Source organism: Lampetra fluviatilis, chromosome 48 (assembly GCF_964198595.1).
Source record: "Lampetra fluviatilis chromosome 48, kcLamFluv1.1, whole genome shotgun sequence".
Lineage (NCBI taxonomy): Eukaryota > Metazoa > Chordata > Hyperoartia > Petromyzontiformes > Petromyzontidae > Lampetra > Lampetra fluviatilis.
In genome coordinates this window covers 1,441,064-1,463,558 of record NC_136322.1, presented here as the reverse complement: position 1 = coordinate 1,463,558, position 22,495 = coordinate 1,441,064, and the positions used below count along the sequence as shown (strand labels likewise).

The window sequence follows — 22,495 nt, the reverse complement described above, 5'->3', positions numbered from 1 at the left end:
AATAAGAAGAAGACTAATAATAAGAGTGTGTCAACTATTAGCTGATGATGAAGAACATTGATGACCATTGAGTTATGTGGATACGGTCGTTTAGAAGTATGTTAGTCGTTCTTTTTGTTAATTGCATAACTTACCAATGAATTGATTGATTAAACTAAACGTCTAGAAACCTATGTTACGAATCCACACACTCGCAGAGAGACTATTGTGTTGAAATCTTTCTTTTGATCACAGAATCTTGCCTGCGAATTAATTGAAGCCTTAGCCAATTGATAAGCATTTGCGGAAGCAGGCACACTGCCACACACCATTATTCCAAGATATTTCGTTAATTACATAATCTTACCAATGAATTAATTGAGGCCTACTTTTGCCTTCGGGACATGTTTCTTTATTGCCGTTCGTTTGAATATCGTCACATTCATTTTAAAGGACTTTTTCCAACTGCCGTATATGCTCGTGTTACTCTCAGAAATGAATATATTGTTCTGTTACCCAATTTTACAAACGTAACCATTGAGGGTTAAATGTACGGATTAATGAGGAGAACATCTCCAGGTGTACTGTGTGGACAATTCCAAGCATAAGAGTTCGCATATTAGGGTGTTAGGTTTTTGGTTAGAAATTTAAATTTCTTAACACAGAAGTATCTGAATGGTGCCTTCCAAAGTTCATACGTAATAATCTTAATTATGAGAACTGTATCCTGCGGTGAGAATTGAATTTGGAGACCTGACATAAAAACACTAAGACACAATCAGTAAATGTTAAAGCAAGAATAATTGTATTATCCTGATTGATAATACAACCCTAGACAACGAAGCCGACCTTAATTTAGCATAATTACATCACACTTGTATAACTTCATACAATTCATTGCATTATCCCGATTGATAATACGACCCTAGACAACGAGGCAGAGCCTAATTATCATTACGACATGCATTAGCATGGTTCTATGCATTTGCATAGCTGATCACAATTAAACATTAACAATTAGCATAATATATGCACATACTTACATACATCAGCATGGTTTCTGATAATTACGCATTTTCCATTTTAATGTAATTTGTATTATTCTAATAAATTTTATAAATTTTTCAAGACCCGACATATACAACACCATCCACAAGTCTCCTGCCTGCTTCCGTGCCTGCCAAGCGTCCTGTCGGCGATCTGGCTGCCAGCGGTTGTTTGCGGCACCTCCTCGGCCATTACCTGCCCTTCCTCCCCATTTCCCCCATTTTCCTATCCACAATTATATACCGTCTGTGTTTTGTGACATGCCTTGCTAACTACAATTTTAAAAAATTATGTTTGTCTTGTGTCTGGCACTTTTGGGGAGCTAGATATAAATGTTGAGGTCTGCTGGCAACGAAAGGGCTTCAGGAGAGAGCTCATGCAGTCCTGTTATTCCTCCAATGAAGAGACGGAGACCACACTGGTCTATTATTTGGTCCATCATTTGGGTTCACAGTTGCATTGCTTATTTAGTATTAGAGTTTATATTGTATTCTCCAAAACACATACAACTAATGCGCAAACACTTTTTACATACACAAAACTTTTTTGTATTTGTGTATATATATGTTATGTTTTTAAGAAAAGTTTTGTAATATGTATTCTTCCCCTGGGCAATGCCGGGTATTTACCGCGAGTGTCTTCTTTGGCTATTGTTCACAATTGCACCCAAAACAAAAATATCCAACTCATTACGTGCCACCTACTCGTCACCTGCCAGCAACTGGAAGATATTCAGTGACAAAACTTAAACCCTGATTGCAATACACGGCTTCATAGATGTCGTGCAGCCTGAAAAATAGTTGCAAAGGTCAAGAGGTCACCATGGCCAAACACCGTTGGTGCGACCACACCTCGCCATCGCTGCCTTCCCTCTGCCAGATCCTACAATCGTTTTATAGTCGACTGCCAATCCCCAAGGTCTGCTCAGTCAATGAGCGATTATAAAATTAAGTAGAAACATTCTTGGAAATGAGCCAGCGCCACTGGGGTTCTGGGTTTGAAGCCAGGTCTCAGCTGCCTGTGATTAAATCTGTGTTCTCTAGTACAGTGAGGTAATGGTTTTAGCCAAGTCACCAATGTCTTGAACAAAAAAACCCCACGTTACATTTGGTTCTGCAGGAATTGGAAGCCAGATGGTCCCCCCTCATACAACACCTGGAAGTTCACAGGATGGAGGGTCAGCTGTGTTTCGGTTGTATCCCTCTCTCCCCTTAATTAAAAAAGTCACCTTTGGCTTATGCTGACGGTGTGTGTACACATGCGTTACGTGATGTGGCAGGTCTGTACATGACCTCAATAAAAATTAATAGAAAGAAAATGTTAAATTTGTTCTGCACTTAATTTGGCCATGAAAATAAAATGAAAATATCGGTGTTACTGCCGTGCGACGCACAAGTGAAAGAGCGCTGGATCTGATGGCACTGTGAAGAAGGGATCTCAGCGTTAGTTCTCTGATATTCGCTTTTGTGGTATCCAATCTCTTAAACGGGGGGGGGGAGGAGGGTGTCGGAATCTCCAGCGTGAAAGCAGATAGAGCGATCAGAAGGGGGGGCGATCGCATTTGGCGGGGTAAAAAAAATATTATTATCGTCACCTCGAGCCCTCTCTCCTGTCGCGTTCGGTCGTCATTTGCAGCAGAGGCGATGCTCCAGCGGCAGTCAACGTCCGACACGAGCCCCCGGTAGAAGGGGGCGGCGGCGCCAAGGGCCATCTGCAGGAGGGGCGAGCGCACAAAGTCAGATGGTACTCGCCAATGAGGTAGGGAGCCAGCAGTACTCACTGACACTCACAACGATTGGAAAGAGCAGCCAGCTGTACTCACTGCAACTCACCATGATGGGACTTAGAGGAGCCAGCTGGTCGTAGATATGTCGCGCTTCTTCTATGTTTCTGGCCTGCAGTGTAACCTGTGATGCAAAAGAGAAAGCTTCCGAAGCCGTATTGATCATTTTCTCTTTCGCCTCTGTCTCCGTTTGCGCGAGAGTGAATGAAATCTGTTCACGGAACATATATTTCTCAATCGTTTTCGTGTCGTAAGCCAGTTTGTGGGATTTTGCAAAACCCGCTGTGGACATGAGTGGGACCCGAGAGGGTAGGCTTATCTAACTGGGGTGCCACAGTGGCTAGGAGATGTTACCTACTTTTCCTGGTGTACAGGAGATCGTGGGTTCGATCCTGACCCTGACGCCTATATATTTGGAGTTTGCATGTTCTCCGCATGGTGGCAATGGTTTTTCCTCCGGGTCCCCTGGTTTTTCCCCTCCACATTTAGAATCATCATCGCACGTACAGATTATTTGGCTGCTGCTATAAATTGCCACACGATAATGATGATAAGCCCACGTCGAGCTATCATTTGTGATAGTCAGGTCGCTTCTGAAAAAGAGCTACGTAGCTCAGTGGGCCTTGTTATCATGAAAACAATTTTCATGAGAAAAAATAGTCTAGTTTCAACTTGCTACACCGTTGTGAAATGCCTGACAATAGTTTAATAGTTTTTTTTCTTAGCTCTACCTGCAGGCAGCAGTTTCCCGTGCCGAATCCCGTCGCGTCCATGTAAATGTGGTCAGCCTTCATCGTGATGGCCGCCTCCTCGTCACCGTGCGGGATTTGGTCGATGAATGGGGATGGAGTGTTTCTGTCCCTGAAGACTAGGGGGGTGGGGGAGGTAGACGAGGGGGAAAGCGAGGTTTGACGCGCAGCACATACTCCTGTTGTTGTACGTTGCAGGTGAAAGGGAAAAGAATGGGGGAGGGGGTCGGCTGGTTTTAATGATACCCACTTGGTACATTCACCATGACCTTCTCTCCTCGCCTCTCGCGGGTGTTCCTCGTAATCGTACTGCGGGCGAGAGACGACAAAAAACGAAACCCGATGACGTTTCTGTGAATTTCAAATGAATGCAACGGCCCTCCGTAATGGTACCCCGCAACATCAACATTATCTGCCCCCTGACGTCAATCCCGGGGCACCACGGTGGCGAGATGTTAACTACATTTCCTGGTATACAGGAGGTCGTGGGTTCGATCCCTATGCTGCCACCTGTATATTTGGAATTGCATGTTGTCCCCTTGGTTGCGTGGAATTTTTCCGGGTCCTCTGGTTTTTCCCTCCACATTTAGAAACATGCGTTTAGAGTATTTGACTGCTATACATTTCCACACAATAAGAAACTTTGTTGAGCTATCATTTTTGGCCAGGTCGCTTCTGGAAAAGAGCTGCATAGCTCTGTGGGCCTTATCTGGTGAAAAAAAAAATAGTTTAGTTTATTTTAGTTTACTCCAAAGTACTCGTTTGAGGCTGAGTCGACCTAGGGGAGGCCGAGGACTGGTTCAGATCATCGTTATTCGTGTTGACTATGAGTGGGAATCTAACTCGGGCCACCGGGTTCAGTAGGGCAGCGCACTGACCGCTACTACACTATCCCTCCCCACACTGTCCAGATCTCACGCACTCACTCATGTACTCACTCCACACACTCAAACACTCGCTACACACTCTCACCTGAAGCGCGGGTGGCAGGTGATAGCCTCGTCCGGCAAGAACACAGACGCAGATAGTCCATCTCGGTGTTGGGGCACACACTCAGGCTGAGAGAAACCTGGGCAGCCGAGTCTGCATCAACAGGAGCCACGCACAGGCGAGTCAGCGGGTGAGCGAGGGCGCCCATACATCAATGCGGGCGAGCCAGCTATACGTGACATGCAGGCTGGCACTCCCTGCTTGAACCGAAATCTTCACAGCGACCGGGTCGTACAGCAGCGTGGTCGTGAGAGAAATGAGGGCAAATATTCCAGGCGGTGAATTCGGGCCCCCCACTCCCCCCCCCACACGTAGCATTCTGTGCCGGGCTTCTGGGAACATCTGGGCGGGCCTTGCGCTTTTTAATTCAGATAGAAAAGTAATTACTTTAAAACTGCTTGTTGTTGTGTTTAGTTTGGTGTCCTCCCCACCCCCACCCTCCCCCTGCACACTTCGATTAGCCCGGTTGGCTACGTTCAGTACGAAAGAAGTTCAACATACATATGTAGCGACACAGCACTGACTGCTGCACAGCAGCTGCACCTGAACCGTATGGCAGGACTCCGGGGTCCATAATAAACGGAAGTCAAAATCGGAATAAATTAAAAACGATTTTCGCGACTCCGTCCCATGGCGCACAGACACCGCGACCCACCTCTGTTGTCATGTCGTCCAAGTGTAGTGAGTCCAACTGAGTCGCAGACGTTGTCCTGCTCCCAGGACAACGTCTGCGACACAACCTACACTTGGGTGTTGAATGCTCATCAAGCCATGCTATGGCAGAACTAGACACGATTCACTATCCCGGCCCGGACCACAAGCTGGGTCCCGGACCGCGTGGCTAGAGGCTTCTTTAACCCGACCGTGGATCTTCTTCACCAGCAACACAAAGAACCCCGAGCCCCTCACTGGGCCCCCGTTATATTGTCCTGGGCTGGGCCTAGCTCCACCCCTCGCCCCGCCCACCTTATAGATCTCTCGAGCGCTTTCCTGAAGGCTCCCCGAGAGCTCTTTTAGACCACGTGCCCGCCCAGCGGCCCCCGTCCACCGGTGGCCCCCCTCCAATATCATCTAGTCACGTATCGGCAGGTCAACCAGCGTATCATGCCCCAACGTAACCCTGGCTGGCTGACGCTCCCTCTCGCTCCCTCACCGGGAGCCCACACCGCACACTGTACGTGGTGCCTCCGCGCTGACCAGCGCTCACCCAAGCCCCGCTAGGGCTGCTACTACACCCAGTAAGCGGGCTACACATAATGCCAACACATTATCCGCCGTGGCTTCATAAGCCCGGCACCCCACAATGGCAATCACAGTCACTACACAAGCACAGTGAGGACGAATGCGCAGAAGAAACAAACGTTTGAAACTTTGATTAGAGCATCATGTAGAGCTCGCAGTGGAGAGCGAGAGCTCTGGGCTGCTGGTTCTGGGAGTGCACTCGTCTCATCGTAGATGTCGTCATCACCGCCGTTGTCGCTGCCGCCTTTGCCCGATCATTGCGAGGCCGGACAGTAGTTTGCTTTCTCGGTCGACGCCGTCGGTGCAACGTGGACAGGGTCGTGTCTAGGCTGGGTCATACAGAAGTGTAGTCGTGAGAGAAAGAGGGGGCGGAGTTGGGGGCGTGAATGTAATGAAAGAAGGACGGTGCCTTCTGCGACTACCTCGTCTCCGGCTGAGTGTGTACACCGTACGCCACCCGCACACACACAAGCCTCAATAAGGGAGAAGAGATCTACGACACTACACATACATACAAAGGGGCTCAGCTTGCACGCAGGTGCCTACTTCTTCTCCTGAGAGGAGAGCGACGCCGACGACACTCCCTCTCACCTGGGGAAGGTGGTGAGGGAGCATATTGTCTCGTTCGAGCGCAGCCGAGCCAGCACGTCTCTCCGCCGCAGCCTCATGCTCGGCTCCACGCTGGCCAGCTCGGCCATGGAGCTTCCGTACGGCTGCACTGGGATACCCTCCAGCATGTAGCTGCCATACTCCAGGTGCCACCGCGATGGGTACCTGCCGCATGGGAGAGATATTACCATTATTATTATTATCGCGTTGCTTCATCCTGCTTGTTTGTGCACGCAAGGAAGTTTCACTGAGCCAAAATCACTCTCATTAAGTGGAGTCCTGCCATATTTTCATAGCAGCGTGGAGATGATTGATATGTATATTCTAATTCAGGCAATTTTGCGGGTATTGTTTTCTTCAAAATAGGCAAACTATTTTTTATTTTACCAGTTAAAGCCCATTGAGCTTTGTAGCTCTTTTCAGAAGCGACCTGGCCACAAATGATAGCTCAACGAAATAGGTTCTCGTGTGGACATGTATACTAGCCAAATACACTATAACCATGATGGTAAATGTGGAGGGAAAAAACGGAGCAGCTGGAGAAATATTCACGCCACTACAGGGAGACCATCACAAATTCAAAATATACAACGGGCGTCAAGGTCAGGATCTAACCCATGACCTCCTGCACACCAGACGAGGTAATTAACATCTCGCCACCATGGCGTACCCTTGGATGCTGGTGTACAACGGGCCTACTCCGGCAAATGACGTCACGAGACTTTTAGCGTCCACTTTGAAGGAGACGGCAGGCGCGAACCATGTGACCCACTCATGAACTGGCCGTTCCCGTGATGGTTAGTTGCATTCGTTCGACCGCGTTTGATTCCACCATAGCGCACTTCTCCTCTCATCCGTCTTTTTGGTGCAATGTGCCTTTTCGTTTGGTTAATATTTTCACGTTTTAGTGATCCGATGTCGTCCGTTCCTCTGTACCACGGATCACTCTGTCGTTGTTGTGCTCGCTCCTTGCTGATGCACCATGGACCTTTGTCGAAAAACTGCTGGGTAACTGGCTAAACAGCATACTCCGTGTGAGAAATAACCGTTCTGAAAGATGTCCTGCGATGCCACATTTTACCTTCTTATGCATTTCGTCAACAAACGAAAAGTATCCATAACATAGGTGTTTTGGGTTAGATCGCGTTAATATAAATGCATCGTAAAACCTGCCACCACCCAACAAACCCAACTATTAAGGGTTGTCACGTAAACAAAACTTGCCAATTACTCAGTAGTTCAGCACAATTGTGTGTTGGAGAGTAAACCCACAACATTTACAATTCGAGTACGACGTTTTGCAGGTAACTACACCCAGCATCATCAGGCGAGAGCCATATTTGTCTTAGAGGTGGGGGTAATTGTATTTGAATCCATAGTTTGAAAAAATATATATAGCAGTGTAATTTCGATTCCATTTTATGGAACTCAATTGTTAGCCCGTCATAGGATGGAAGCTGTCATATAAAAAATGTAAATTAATGTGTCATTGTAAATTTTATTAGGAAATGTAGCACATAAAGAAAACATTCTTAACTTATTAAATTAAATTAAGGACTTTTAAAGATTTCTCGGTATACAATATTTTGTGTGAATCTCTTATCACTGTTCAAAAGGTTTCCTTGCAGTTGGCTCAGTTGGCTATCCTTGATGAACACTTTGATCCGCTGAGGATATGTAGATCTAGACAGAGCCACGTACAGCTGGCCATGGAAAATACGTGTTAATTGAGATAAATACCCACATTTTCAAAAGTCTGATCCTGCAACTTGATGATCGTCATTGCATATGCAGGAATTATTGGAATTTGTCGTCGTTTCAGTACGAAAGGAAAAGTGACATCACTTTGAGTTAGGTCGATTCTCGGGATGAAGACGATTTCGCCTCGGTTGCATTCCAATACAATATTTGCGGTGATTAAGTTATTTTGTAATGATTTGACCATCAAACGCGTTCCATTGCAAAGGCCATTCTTCGGGTTAAGATTTCGCAGCAGCATGATGATAACGCCTGTCTTCAGTGCAAATGTGTGTGAAGACATTCCTGAAGGTGTTTAAGCGTGAAGAAATTCTGGAAGGTAAATAAATGCGTCCACAGAATCTTCCGACACGATCAAGTCAGAGCTGTAATGATTTTGGATATCTCCGGACAGCTGTGTGATGATGTTTCTGTTCATATCGAGAGTATCCTTGTTGGTAGGTGCCATAATCGCTTTTTTCACAAGTTCTTCGGCAGGCATGTGTTGCAAGCTTTGACCGTACATTGCGGTGACCAGATCATCAACCGTGATCATTTGAGGTGGAATTTCAATGGAACCTAACCGCAATCGAGATAACTCCGTCAAACTTCCCAATGCAACTTTCAGCAGCCAATTGTTATGCTCATTTTGACCATCACTCCGAAGGTTTGCCGTGAAAGTCAACTTGCAAAAATGCTGCTATAATACGCTGGATTTGATACAGCACTCGACGGCATCAACATGTGTGCCTTTTGGTACAACCGGCAAAGTATGTCTGAAGTCGCCACCGATAACGATGACTTTTGCACCAAATGGGCATTGAATCTGCGCGATGTCACGCAGCAGCTGATCGATGCATCGAAGGCCATGCTTTGTCAGCATCGTAATTTCCATCAATTATTATGAATGAAGCTCATCGTTTCGCCTTTTGGCAAATTAAGTCTCATCGACAAAGAAGAGGTGTCAAGGAGGGGAACTGTAAGCTTGAATCCGCTGTGCACAGTTCGTCTGCCTTGCAGTAAAGTAGCTGCGATTCCAGTGGTGGTAAAAGGAAGAGCGATGTGACCTTTTTCACAAACAAATGAGAGCAGCGTGGAGTACAGGAAAGTCTTACCAGATCCGGCAGGATAATCTAAGTAGGAAAGTCTGTTCTGAGCATGCTCATCATCGACAGCTCTCATTATTGCTGTTAAAGCTTCAAACTGTTGGCCATTAAGGGAGGAAATTCCCGTTTCCACTTCTCGTTCTTCATGCACTGCATCGTATAGCTGAGCTTCGATTGGATGGCTTATCGGTTCGGGAATACCAATTGATGCACAAGACAATCTATGTTGCTTGAGAATAGCGTTGATGTCGTGCAGAGGCATGTTGCAACATTCTCATCATGACACCGTAGATAATCCAGCAACATGTCAAGTTAATGGTTGTTCCACAACTCGTGAGCAAACGTCTGTCGCATATGATTGGGCATTTCGTGGACTCCTGCATGCATCGAGCCCATTCTTCGTCTGAATCCAGCAAATGCCGATGAAAGGCAGCTTCCTTGAATGCGTTGTAAACGACACCATCGACGGTTCAGAGCAATTCAAAACTGGTAGCGCCTTTGACGTGATGCAACAGCATCCTCAGATAGAAGCGCTCCTCATCAATTATTCGAACACTGTATAATCTCGCAACGATCTTAGTGCCTCCTCTTTGTCGCTGCTTCCAGTTGTTGTTGACATACACAATTGTAGGGAATGTCGTTGTAGATAAATTATTGTGCGTGTGGATCTATGAAGCATAGCTGAAACCTAGCTTCGATCTTCCTGCGACCTGTTCGTGCGGCTTCCAACGCCTCATCTTCTCAACCCTCTTGGAACATAAGTCATTGCTGAGGTGGCAAATGCATGGGCAATCTCATCACGGCATGCGAGTTATCATGCATTGGCGACTCGAGCAAACGCCACATAGCTCTGGTGCACTGACGTATCTTGCGTTGATGAAATTTCACAGCTCGTCGTGTGTAAGTAGAGAAATCTCGCTGGTAGTGATCGTCATATTGGCGCAATATAATCTTTTGTAAATATATTTATAAATATATAAACATATATATATTTATAAATATATTTAACAGCTCGTAGTGACGTGCAGACCTCAACATTGATGTGAGCATTGTACATCAGCAACAGATATGGATTGTACGGCACCACATATCTGTTATCCATTGACGATCCACGAACTTCAGCTGAAATTCCTTGTCGCCGATGATACAAAGGATATCCGTTAACATTGTGCACTGTCATGGTAGCAAATTCCTTCGGGAACGCCTTTTAGTACCTTCCATTTTGCATGCAGGCTGCGCGAGAATTTGCAGCTGCGCATGGGCCATGCATCATGCATCTTGTGACAATTTCGTGTAACCGCGGATTTTTAGCCACAACGGGAATTTCAGCAGGCACAACCTGATGAATGTGCTCAGAGCTTGTGAATCTATCATCAACTTGCAATGTTCCCAGGATGTGTGCGTGAGGCAGACCACGATTCTGGAACTCGATGGTGTAGACGAAAGCCGTTGAGATTCCCAGAACGCCATGGACAGTGAGATCCTGCATCAACGATTTCAGTTTCAACTTGAAAACACGTGCCACTAAGTCAAGTCGATCAGATGCTTGTTCACCTTGCTGCAAATTGTTGGTGATTTCTCGCCACCTTGGATTTCCAGTGAATGTTATGAAGAGATCGGGAGCTATTGCTTTGTGAAAATTGTAATGGAGTCCGTGCTTTGCTCTTTCATGTTCCGGGGTGAACCTTCGAAAGGCGATGGCAGAATAACAGGAATTCCGGCTCGTCCTGCAGCCATTTGATAGGCATTCTCTATGTGATCGGCAAGTTTTTGATAAAGCTCAACTCGTAATTTCGGCTGATGTTGACGTATGTAATTCAAATTATTAGGTTCAACCTGCAGGTACGAATCGACAATACACGGTTTTGTAAGCTTTCCAGCACTGATTTGTGGGTTGAATGTGCCTCTGATCACCGTTTGCGCTCCAACATACTGTTGCGTTGACTTGAGCTCCAGCATCAAAGTGTCTTGGCTCTGGCGAGCTCTCCATCTCTGCTGTCTTTCTCTTTGCAAACGGCGTTTCTTAGCTGCAGTATCTTCGTCCTCCATGATGTTTGGCAATCCTGGGCTCACGTATTTAGATCTTATGACACTTAACGTGCTCCAGCAGCTGTAAAACTGCGAATAAGGTTGCCTCGCGCTTTTTAGACACTGTAGAGGGGCAGTGTGATCTACAGAGGGGCCACATTTAGCTGGCAGAGTCAAAAGAAGCATTAAAATTGGTAATTTTTTTACCAGGAACTCTTCGGTATCTTACACAATAGTCAAAGGTGAGCAATCTATGTGGCTGTCTAATTTGAAAAAAAACTGTAACTTCACTTTAGCACTGTTTTAAAATCACCTGAAGCTGTTAACTAACAAATGAATCTTCTCCAAAGGGCGCTTAATAGGGAAGAGTGAAGAAAGTAGAGTGGTGATACTGTCTGAAGTAACTTAGCAAATAACGAAGACCAAAGAGAAGCATTAGAGTTATGAATAAATTGATCAGAGTATAATTGTATCTTTTCTAAATGTAATGGCAAAGAATATTGAAAAATCTTGACTTAAAGCATTCATGACTGCAGTAATTCATATTATTTGGGTCTTTCGGTAGAGTCACGTAGATAGGTTCAAAGAAAATCACAAACAATAACAAAAACTACGTTTCTTTGAACCTATCTATGGGACACAAAAAATATGATATTTTAAAAAGAATGTCATTAAACACTTCACTGCATTTCACTGTAGCACTGTAATAATGGCAGTGAATGTTGCACAAAACGAAGTCATAAAACACCTGACAGCATTTGACAGCAGCACTGCATTCATAGCTGTTTTTCTTGCACACAACTATTTCATAAAACACCTGACGTAACATCATAGTAGCACTGTAATTAACGGACTTATCAATTATTTGATATTTACTGCTCTGACACTTACCTTCCGCTTTCGCTCGCTGGGTTGAAAACATTCGAATTCAATATAATGTCTGCAAAGTAGCAGAGAAATGTTCATGATAGCATAATTAGGAAGCTAAAGACACCAAATGCACAGTGATGCGGCGTATAATGATTTATTTCCTTCACTTTGTATGAAGATACGTAAAATCGAAAGCGAATTTGCATTTAAAAAATGTCATAGCCGCTCGACCTTCTTCTGCGGTCGTCTGAAAATCCAGGCACACGTGAATAATAATGAGGGGAGGGGCGCATGTGGAGTAATGTCACGCGCGGGACACAGACACAAACTTTTTTGGTTCGTTATATTAGTTGATGCGTTGATTTATTTATTAGGTTTATTTACCATGAAGAAAGGTTAAAATTTAAGCCAATTTGCGTAAACAAATGTTCTTTTCCGCTGCACCTTATTAATGCGGAGTGAAGTTACCCGTTCATGATTATTAATGAGGGGGGGGGTCCATGTGGAGGACACCACCTGTTTATGATTATGTGACGTCACGCGCGTTACACACAGACATTATTGGCTCATTATGCACGGCTGGGGCTGGATATTTTGTACCAAAAATGTAATCGATTCCGAAACTTTACGAAAATAGAATCGGAAAATCTATTCCTCTGGGATCGGCTCGCCATCCCCAATCGCCCTCACCACCTCTGCGTGTCATTATCCCTGCTTGTCTACAGCCTGCGTGCATTCCTCCTGCTCCTCCCCGATGGGGGGAGCAAGGTGGGGGGTTAGTGGGAATTCTCACAATTTACGCAAAGTGTTGGGTTTGAAAACGGTTCTGGGCCGTTGGGGCACGGCCGCTCTCCTGTGAGCATGTGGCAGGAGGAAGGGGAGGGTGAGGAGGTCTCACCCCGGGTTGGCCTCCTCGTCCATGGCTCTCAAGTCGTTGATCAGCTCCTCTGCGTTGAACAAGACACGGGCCCTGCGCGCCGTGTGATCGAAGGAGACGAGCATATACTCGACCTGCGTGCTCACACGGGGGCAGACGCAGAGGAGGGGGAGATGGAGAGATGAGGGGGAGACGGAGAGAAGAAAGGGACACGGAGAAGTGGAAGTATGTAATAGCGGCAATGCCATATCATCACGGCCAAGCCGATGCCCCTTTCAGAGTGAAAATATCAACAAACGCATTCGTCAGTAACACTATGGCGCTAGAAGTTAAACGACAAGTTTTTTGTTGCGTGATTGTGTTTTGTTGATTATTATTTCATGTTGAATTGCCCTTCCCCCCCGCACCTTCCCTCCGGTGTGACGGAAGTTCAACATTCAGACGACCAGCAACATCATCATCACCTTCACCAAAGGCAAATCCCCCCGAAAAGTCTTAACAGTCTGTAGGGGCAATTGCTGTTAGCGAGCACCTACGAAGGCCGGCACGGCACATGAGGGGGTGGTTGGCCAGCATCACGCCGGCCGCCTTTGTCTCCCCCGTGCCAATGTTTACACATCGCACTAGGTACTCATTTGAGACCGAGTCGACCTAGTGGAATCCCAGGTACCGGTTCAGACAATCGTCACTGGTGTCTGTGAGCGGGCATCTAATTACCGCCAAAGATGCCCCGTACAGGCTCCACCGAGTGCAGGAGCAAGTTGTGAGTGAGCAACCACCATCGACCGACTGTCACTCACACAGTCACACTGCAATGGGCTCGAGGCACAGGTGTGTAATTGTAATTGCTGCTTCTGACTGGGCATAGAGGCAAAAGGGAACGCACCTCATCACGTTAGATACACACATCGTCACTTCACACTGACCTCATCCTCTCACCTTGTCTTATCACCTCGTCTCATTTACCTCATCCCCTAAATAATATCATGACCGCGTCCTCTCACTTTTTTTCTTAGTCACATCATCACCGCGCTCACTCGCTTTGTCGTCACCTTGTCTCTCTTACCTCGTCCACTCACTCATCACCTGGTCTCTCTCACCTCGTCCTCTCACTTATCACCTCGTCTCTCTCACCTCGTTCCCTCACTTTTCACCTCGTCGTTCTCGCCTTGTCTCTCTCACCTCGTTCCATCACTCATGACCTCTATTGCATATATAGGTCCTTTTCCAAAATTGATATTAAGAATAAGTCTGACAATATATATATATATATTTATAATAATCGATCGGGGTGTCGCTTTGGGCAAAAAGGGGGCGACACAAACACCCTCCCCTAAAACAGCAGCTGCCTCCCACAAGCCACACCAGGCTAGGAAGTAGACAACAGGTATTAAAAAAAACCTGGTGCAAAAAGGGGAGAGGTGGGGGGGTTGCTAATGAGATTCTGGGGAAATCTCTACACGGCTTAAAAGGCTGCCACATAGCACGTACAAGCAACATGCGCCACAATTCTTCCTGGGCGGCAAGAACCGAACAGACACGTTTTTTTTAAAGTTGTTTTTAGTTAACGGTAAAGTTCGAAACTTAGCGACAAGAATAAGTCGACATCAAAGACTGCCAACACACTCACTCAGATTAAGTACCAGACTGCAGTCTACATTAGTGACTTTTATTATTACTTACCTTATTTTACTCTTATTCACCAGAAATATTGTTTGTTATTGTATATTTCTATCTACGTGAATTTACTTAGCCAGATCTCCAAACCTCAGGATATCAAAATACAACTCGAGAATAAAAAGCACGGATCCCTGGATACAGACGGGGAACAAAGTTAATAAAACCCTAGGAATATCTGTGGTAACAACTATGGTAGATCAAAAATCTTGGTTAAACATAAACCAAATAATAATTATTAAATACTATACCGAGGGTCATCCAGAAGAAATAAAATGCGAAACATGTAAATCACACACGACCAAGATATATATGTATTCCATAGAATCAGAACTTCCAAACCGCATTTGTCTTCCAGAAGCACGTGGTAGCAATACATCACACATGCAGGGAGGGCGCCTCCCCTTAAGATGTCAAACACCATGAAGAAATTCCAAACCACGCCTACTATAAACACTGCTCAAAACATGCCCTTGAGTCACTTAAAGAGTCAAAACCGCAAAAAGGGATACATATAGTGAGAGAAAAAAGTATTTGATCCCCTGCTGATTTTGTACGTTTGCCCACTGACAAAGAAATGATCAGTCTATAATTTTAATGGTAGGTGTATTTGAACAATGAGAGACAGAATAACAACAACAAAAATTCAGAAAAACGCATGTCAAAAATGTTATAAATTGATTTGCATTTTAATGAGGAAAATAAGTATTTGACCCCCTCTCAATCAGAAAGATTTCTGGCTCCCAGGTGTTCTTTATACAGGTAACGAGCTGAGATTAGGAGCACACTCTTAAAGAGAGTGCTCCTAATCTCAGCTTGTTACCTGTATAAAAGACACCTGTTCACAGAAGGAATCAATCAATCAGATTCCAAACTCTCCGCCATGGCCAAGACCAAAGAGCTCTCCAAGGATGTCAGGGACAAGATTGTAGACCTACACAAGGCTGGAATGGGCTACAAGACCATCGCCAAGCAGCTTGGTGAGAAGGTGACAACAGTTGGTGCGATTATTCGCAAATGGAAGAAACACAAAAGAACTGTCAATCTCCCTCGGCCTGGGGCTCTATGCAGGATCTCACCTCGTGGAGTTGCAATGAACATGAGAACGGTGAGGAATAAGGCCAGAACTACACGGGAGGATCCTGTCAATGATCTCAAGGCAGCTGGGACCATAGTCACCAAGAAAACAGTTGGTAACACACTACGCCGTGAAGGACTAAAATCCTGCAGCACCCGCAAGGTCCACCTGCTCAACAAAGCACATATACATGCCCGTCTGAAGTTTGCCAATGAACATCTGAATGATTCAGAGGACAACTGGGTGAAAGTATTGTAGTCAGATGAGACCAAAATGGAGCTCTTTGGCATCAACTCAACTCGCCGTGTTTGGAGGAGGAGGAATGCTGCCTATGACCCCAAGAACACCATCCCCACCGTCAAACATGGGGGTGAAAACATTATGTTTCTGCTAAGGGGACAGGACAACTTCACCGCATCAAAGGGACGATGGACGGGGCCATGTACCGTCAAATCTTGGGTGAGAACCTCCTTCCCTCAGCCAGGGCATTGAAAATGGGTCGTGGGTGGGTATTCCAGCATGACAATGACCAAAAACACACGGCCAAGGCAACAAAGGACTGGCTTAAGAAGAAGCACATTAAGATCCTGGAGTGGCCTAGCCAGTCGACAGACCTTAATCCCATAGGAAATCTGTGGAGGGAGCTGAAGGTTCGAGTTGCCAAACGTCAGCCTCGAAACCTTAATGACTTGGAGAAGATCTGCAAAGAGGAGTGGGACAAAATCCCTCCTGAGATGTGTGTAAACCTGGTGGCCAACTACAAGAAACGTCTGACCTCTGTGATTGCCAACAAGGGTTTTGCCACGAAGTACTAACTCATGTTTTGCAGAGGGGACAAATACTTATTTCCCTCGTAAAAATGCAAATCAATTCATAACATTTTTGACATGCGTTTTTCTGGATTTTTTTGTTGTTATTCTGTCTCTCACTGTTCAAATAAACCTACCATTAAAATTATAGACTGATAATTTCTTTATCAGTGGGCAAACGTACTCAATCAGCAGGGGATCAAATACGTTTTTCCCCTCACTGTATAGCTATACAAGAGAAACAGAAATTGAGTCTTTCTGCGGCAAACTCCGGGGGTGGGCCCTGTAATCGACCAAGGATGGCAAGGCTTGAAGAGTAGCGATGTGTCACCGAGTACGAGTTCGGCGCTGACAGACGAAGTATCGCTAAAAGTTTTATTCTACATTGAGTGCCAGCTGCCACTAGCAGCTGCAGCAAGAGAGAAAGAGAGAGTGATGAGCAACGACAAGCAATCAACCTGGAGAAAGGGTGGAAAAGCGCCAAGCATCAACCAAGCGAGCATCGCACAGGACCAGCAGCAGCGGCTAACGACTACTCACGAGCGTGTGGACTCAGAAGCCGAGCATACTCCTGCAAAGGTCAAGTCTACAAGGACCAACCGTGCACGGAGCAGGAGAGAGAGCACGCAACCAGCACAGCCGAGCAAGAGTGCAGGCCCCGGCGACCTGAGGACGAGCTGCGAGCGCAATCGGGCACCTTCAAAGACAAGCGTCGTGCTGACTCATCCAGCAGCAGACAGGCCTGTAGCTGCTGCCAGGAGAGCGAGATCGCCATGTGTATAACATGCCCACACACACACGCACATAACAGGACTAATAAGATTACTCCAAAGTTATCTTTGTGTTTGAAAAAGCGTGGCCATCCTAAGGTGGTGCGTTAACTGATCATGAAAAGCATTGCTGCCCATCGAGTTACGTAGCTACGGTCGTTTAGAAGTATTTTAGTCATTCTTGTTGTTAATAGCCTAACTGTACCAATGAATTCATTGACGAAACTAACCATTTAGAAACATCTATGTTACGAATCTACACACTCGCAGGGAGTCTATTGTGTTAAAAAAATTTCTTTTGATCACAGGAATCTTTCCCACGAATTTATTGAAGCCTTAGTCAATTGATAAGCATTTACTAGACAAGCAGGCACACTGCCGTACACCATGGTTCCAAGACATTTCGTTAATTGCATAATCTTACCAATAAATTCATCGTGGTCTACCTTTGCTTTCGAGACATGTTTCTTTATTGCTGTTTGTATGAATATTGTCACATTAATTTTAAAGGACTTTTTCTCATCGCCGTGAATGATCGCTTTACTCTGAGGAATTAACCGATTGTTCTGTTACCCAGTTTAACAAACGTAATAATTGAGGGTTAAATGTACGTATCAATGAGGAGGACATCTCCAGGAGTACTGTGTTGACATTCCTATTGTAATAAAAGACTCGACCACGATATCTGGCTTGGTGTCCTTTATTTGGTTCGTTTGCTGTCTCCCACACGGCTGTCCTCCTTTGAGACCTTCCACACGGTGCCGACGCTGTTGTTACACCCGTCACCACTAACAGCCCCGCTGTTGGTCTCTGTCGCTCCCGTAGCCTCTTAGCAGCCTCGCTGCTGTTACTCTCACACAGCCTCCCTGGCTGTACTCGCTGCAGCTCCTCCTCGTGTCGCTCCCGTAGCCTCGGACAGCCTCGCGGCTGTTTCCCTGTCGCTCCCGTAGCTCCTAGCAGCCTCGCTGCTGTCTCCCATACACAGCCTCCCTGCCTGTACTCGCTGCAGCTCCTCCACCGCTCTCCCTCTCCAGCAGCCCCACTGCTGTCTCCTCCCGCAGCCCCGCTGGCTGCTCCCGGGGTTGGTCACCGCTGGCCGACGGTGCCACCCCTCCCTGGTTTCGCCCTGCGTGGCCTCACCCTTGCTCAGTCTCCCACTCTCTCCCGTCTCCTTCCGGTTTCTCCCCTTAAGGACCCGAACCTTTCTCCCACGTCACATAACTCCACCTCTCCGTGACGTCACATCCGGAAGGTCGCTTACGCCCGCATTACACCACCCTCCCCCGTAGAGAAAAACCCAGCCGACCTCGGCTGAACAATACCAAACAGTAATGCGGGCGAAACCGACCTTGACACACCAAAGGACACCAAGCATGCAATATAACAGTAAGAACAATCAACACAACATAACAATCAACGAACGTACGAGAAGCAGGCAATAAATATAACAGTAAGAACAACAATGCAACATATAACAATCAACGAAACGTAAGGGATTTAGAACGTGTGCGGGTCGCCGGCCCGTCCCGGACGGTCGGCGGCCCACCCGCAGAGCGGGAACGTGATGGAGTTTGAGGAGTGACAGGGCGTAATCCTCCTGTCGATGTTGGAGGTCCACCAACGTCCCGTGTCCCTGAAGAATTAGCCCTGGACGTGTCCCGCGAATGTGCCTGCAGCGGGGTCGGAAGGGCCGCAGGGCCCGGAGTTCCCGCAGTCCTGGCAGGCACCTTCCGAGCAGGGCCCTTCATCACCTGCGGCGTCACGGCCAGTCTGTCTGTTTCGGAGGTTCCTTGGTCGGCTTGTCCGTTGATGAGGCCTCCTGCTGCGGCGGACCCGGGATGCGGGCCCAGCAGTCCTTTGCGTAGTGGCCCCTCCGCCCACAGCGGAAGCAGTCGACGTCGTTGCGCCGAAGTGCAGGCCTTGCATCCCGCCGGCCCCGTACCGGTGGTGCAGCGCGCGGGCCCGGCCCACCACGTCCCGACCATGGACCGGAGGCGGCCGTCAGCTCCTGAGGGCCCCCCCCATCCGGCACGTAGACCGCCTTCGTAGGGTCCCAACCCAGAGCACCACCCTCTGCGACGGGCCCCCCCGTCCACGCCGCGACTTGTTTCCACCGTCGGAGGTTGAATTGTGCATCCAGACATTTTGCTCCCGCCCGGGAAGTGAGCTTCTCATGCCCACACACAGGCATGGGAATCCCAAGATCCCGAGACAGCTCGAGCATCTTACCCAAGATGAGAGGCTCGAGCAGGTCAGGTGTCGTCTCTGGATATGCGGCCATAGCCAACTCCAGCACCGCACCCCTATATGCAACGGGCGATTCCTCGGGCGCTCGTTGTCGTTGAGCAAATCGCCGATGCGCATCGTCAGGTGGCTCTTAGGCGTCGGCCATTTCTTCAAAAACTCCACGTAATGTCTTCTTCTTTTCGGCCGTTATGGAACGAAAAAATCTAACTGATTCGTCGTCCAGAAGAGTCGGCAACACTTCTAAGGCCTCAGCATCGGTCCACCTCGCAGAACGGACCGCCGCCAAGAATCTGCAGGCGAAAGCGCTCCAATCGCCCCCGATGGCGAATTCCTTGACTGTGGTAAGATGGCGACTCCGACTTCTCTTTACTCCGTCCTCCTTTGATGGTTCCTCCGGTGGTAAGTTCAAAATGGCGTCGAACCGCGGCGTGGTCAAGATGGCGGTTTCCCGCCGCGGAGCGCGCAAGATGGCGGCTTCGTGCCGCGTGGCTGATGGCGTCGGAAGCGAAGACAATGTGGCGGCCTGTGGAGCACTCTCTGCTCTCTCCGTCGCCGTCCTTGGCGTGACGAGATGACTCAACTGCGCCAGGACGTCCTTGAGAGTCTCCAGTTGCTCCGCCATCTGCTGCCATCGTGGATCAGCGTCCGATGATGTTGGCGGGCCCGCCACCGCGGCGACATCTTCAACTCCAGTCCCCGTGCTCGCTTCAGCAGGGCTCTCCTCCACCACCCCAGCAGAATCCATGGTTGGAGGGAGGTCGTCGTCGTCGGACGAAGAAGCCGATGCTGGCGCCGGAATAATTTTCTTTCTTACTTGCTTCGACATGCCGTTGCATTTCTGACACCAATGTAATAAAAGACTCGACCACGATATCTGGCTTGGTGTCCTTTATTCGGTTCGTTTGCTGTCTCCCACACGGCTGTCCTCCTTTGAGACCTTCCACACGGTGCCGACGCTGTTGTTACACCCGTCACCACTAACAGCCCCGCTGTTGGTCTCTGTCGCTCCCGTAGCCTCTTAGCAGCCTCGCTGCTGTTACTCTCACACAGCCTCCCTGGCTGTACTCGCTGCAGCTCCTCCTCGTGTCGCTCTCGTAGCCTCGGACAGCCTCGCGGCTGTTTCCCTGTCGCTCCCGTAGCTCCTAGCAGCCTCGCTGCTGTCTCCCATACACAGCCTCCCTGCCTGTACTCGCTGCAGCTCCTCCACCGCTCTCCCTCTCCAGCAGCCCCACTGCTGTCTCCTCCCGCAGCCCCGCTGGCTGCTCCCGGGGTTGGTCACCGCTGGCCGACGGTGCCACCCCTCCCTGGTTTCGCCCTGCGTGACCTCACCCTTGCTCAGTCTCCCACTCTCTCCCGTCTCCTTCCGGTTTCTCCCCTTAAGGACCCGAACCTTTCTCCCACGTCACATAACTCCACCTCTCCGTGACGTCACATCCGGAAGGTCGCTTACGCCCGCATTACACCAGTATAAGAGTTCACATATTAGAGTGTTATATTTTTGTTTCGAGATTAAAGTTGCTCAACACAGAAGAGTCTGAGTAGTGCCTTCCTAAGTGAATGCGTATTAATAATCTTAATTATAATACCTGTATCCTGCAGTGAGATCTGAATTATGAGACTTGACATAAACACTAAAACATAACCAGTAAAAGTTAAAGCGAGAATCATTGTATTATCCTGATTGATAAGACAACCCTAGTCAACGTAGCCGAGCCTAATGAGCAGAATAACATACACTTGCATAACTTCATACAATGACACTTTCTTCATTGTATTATCACGATTCATAATACAACCCTAGACAACGAAGCCAAGCGTAATCAGCATACTTACATCACACTTACATAACTTGATACAATGACACCTTCTTCACTGTATTATCCCGATTGATAATGCAACCCTAAACAACGAAGCCAAGCTTAATCAGCATACTTACATCACACTTGCTTAACTTTAAACAATTACACAATTCTCATTAGCATACATTTATTTGCAAAATTACACAAATTAGCATAATTTTGGATAATTACACCTTTTTATTTTCATTTTATTTTTTTGTTTTTATTAATTTTTCAAGACCGAATATATACAACACCTGGTCGCCTCACTCATCACCTCGTTCCCTCGCTCATCACCTTGTCGCCTCATCACCTCGTCGCCTCACTCATCACCTGGTCTCTCAACTCGTCCACTCACTCATCACCTCGTCGCCTCACTCATCACCTCGTTCCCTCACTCTTCACCTCGTCGTTCTCGCGTTGTCTCTCTCACCTTGTCGCCTCACTCATCACTCGTCCCCTCACTCATCACTTCGTCGCCTCACTTATCACCTCGTCGATCTTATCTCATCACCCCAGAGGAGCGGGTGGTCCCCGTGGCCCCGCTGCGTGAGGCCCCGCACGAGCTGCTGGAGGCCGCATGTGCGCACGAACCCCGCGCGCAGCTTCGTGTCGCTCCAGCGCAGCGTCGTTCCTCTCAGTTGCGGCGCCATCCTCGGTAACGAGGTGAAGCGACGAGGTTGGGGTGTGGACGAGGTTGAGGGAGTGAGGGGGGGTGGCGGCTGACGAGGGGAGGAGAGGAGGGAGATGACGGGGACGAGGGAGAGACGAGGTGGACGGAGTGAGGGGAGTGACGAGGCGGCGAGATGAGAAAGATGACGGGGCTACAGAGAGACGATGAGGTGAATGACGAGGTGAGTGACGAGTTTATGAGGTGGAGGAGGCGATGAGGGGAGGGGGGTGAGGGTGGGAGACGAGATGAGGGAGATGATGGGGGCTAGGGAGAGGTGAAGAGGTGAGCGATGAGTTGATGAGGTGGAGGGGGGATGAGGAGAGTGAAGAAATGAGGGAGATGACGGGAGCTAGATAGAGACGATGAGGTAAGCGACGAGGTTTGTT

The 22,495-nt window shown here is 47.7% G+C and overlaps 1 protein-coding gene across 1 annotated transcript in view; it reads right to left on the bottom strand.

Annotated features, from left to right (window-relative positions):
* LOC144948039 (glutamate--cysteine ligase catalytic subunit-like) overlaps positions 1 to 22,089 on the bottom strand; it is a 35,600-nt gene extending 13,511 nt beyond the window's left edge. The window contains exons 1-9 of the mRNA XM_078877466.1: positions 21,951 to 22,089; positions 21,909 to 21,916; positions 13,039 to 13,151; positions 6,382 to 6,564; positions 4,531 to 4,641; positions 3,809 to 3,867; positions 3,541 to 3,677; positions 2,859 to 2,933; positions 2,621 to 2,737 (exon numbers count right to left, since the gene is read on the bottom strand). Of these exons, the coding sequence (XP_078733592.1) occupies positions 2,621 to 2,737; positions 2,859 to 2,933; positions 3,541 to 3,677; positions 3,809 to 3,867; positions 4,531 to 4,641; positions 6,382 to 6,564; positions 13,039 to 13,151; positions 21,909 to 21,916; positions 21,951 to 22,089 (942 nt within the window). The remainder of the gene's footprint in view (positions 1 to 2,620; positions 2,738 to 2,858; positions 2,934 to 3,540; positions 3,678 to 3,808; positions 3,868 to 4,530; positions 4,642 to 6,381; positions 6,565 to 13,038; positions 13,152 to 21,908; positions 21,917 to 21,950) is intronic.
* Positions 22,090 to 22,495: the final 406 nt, after the last annotated feature.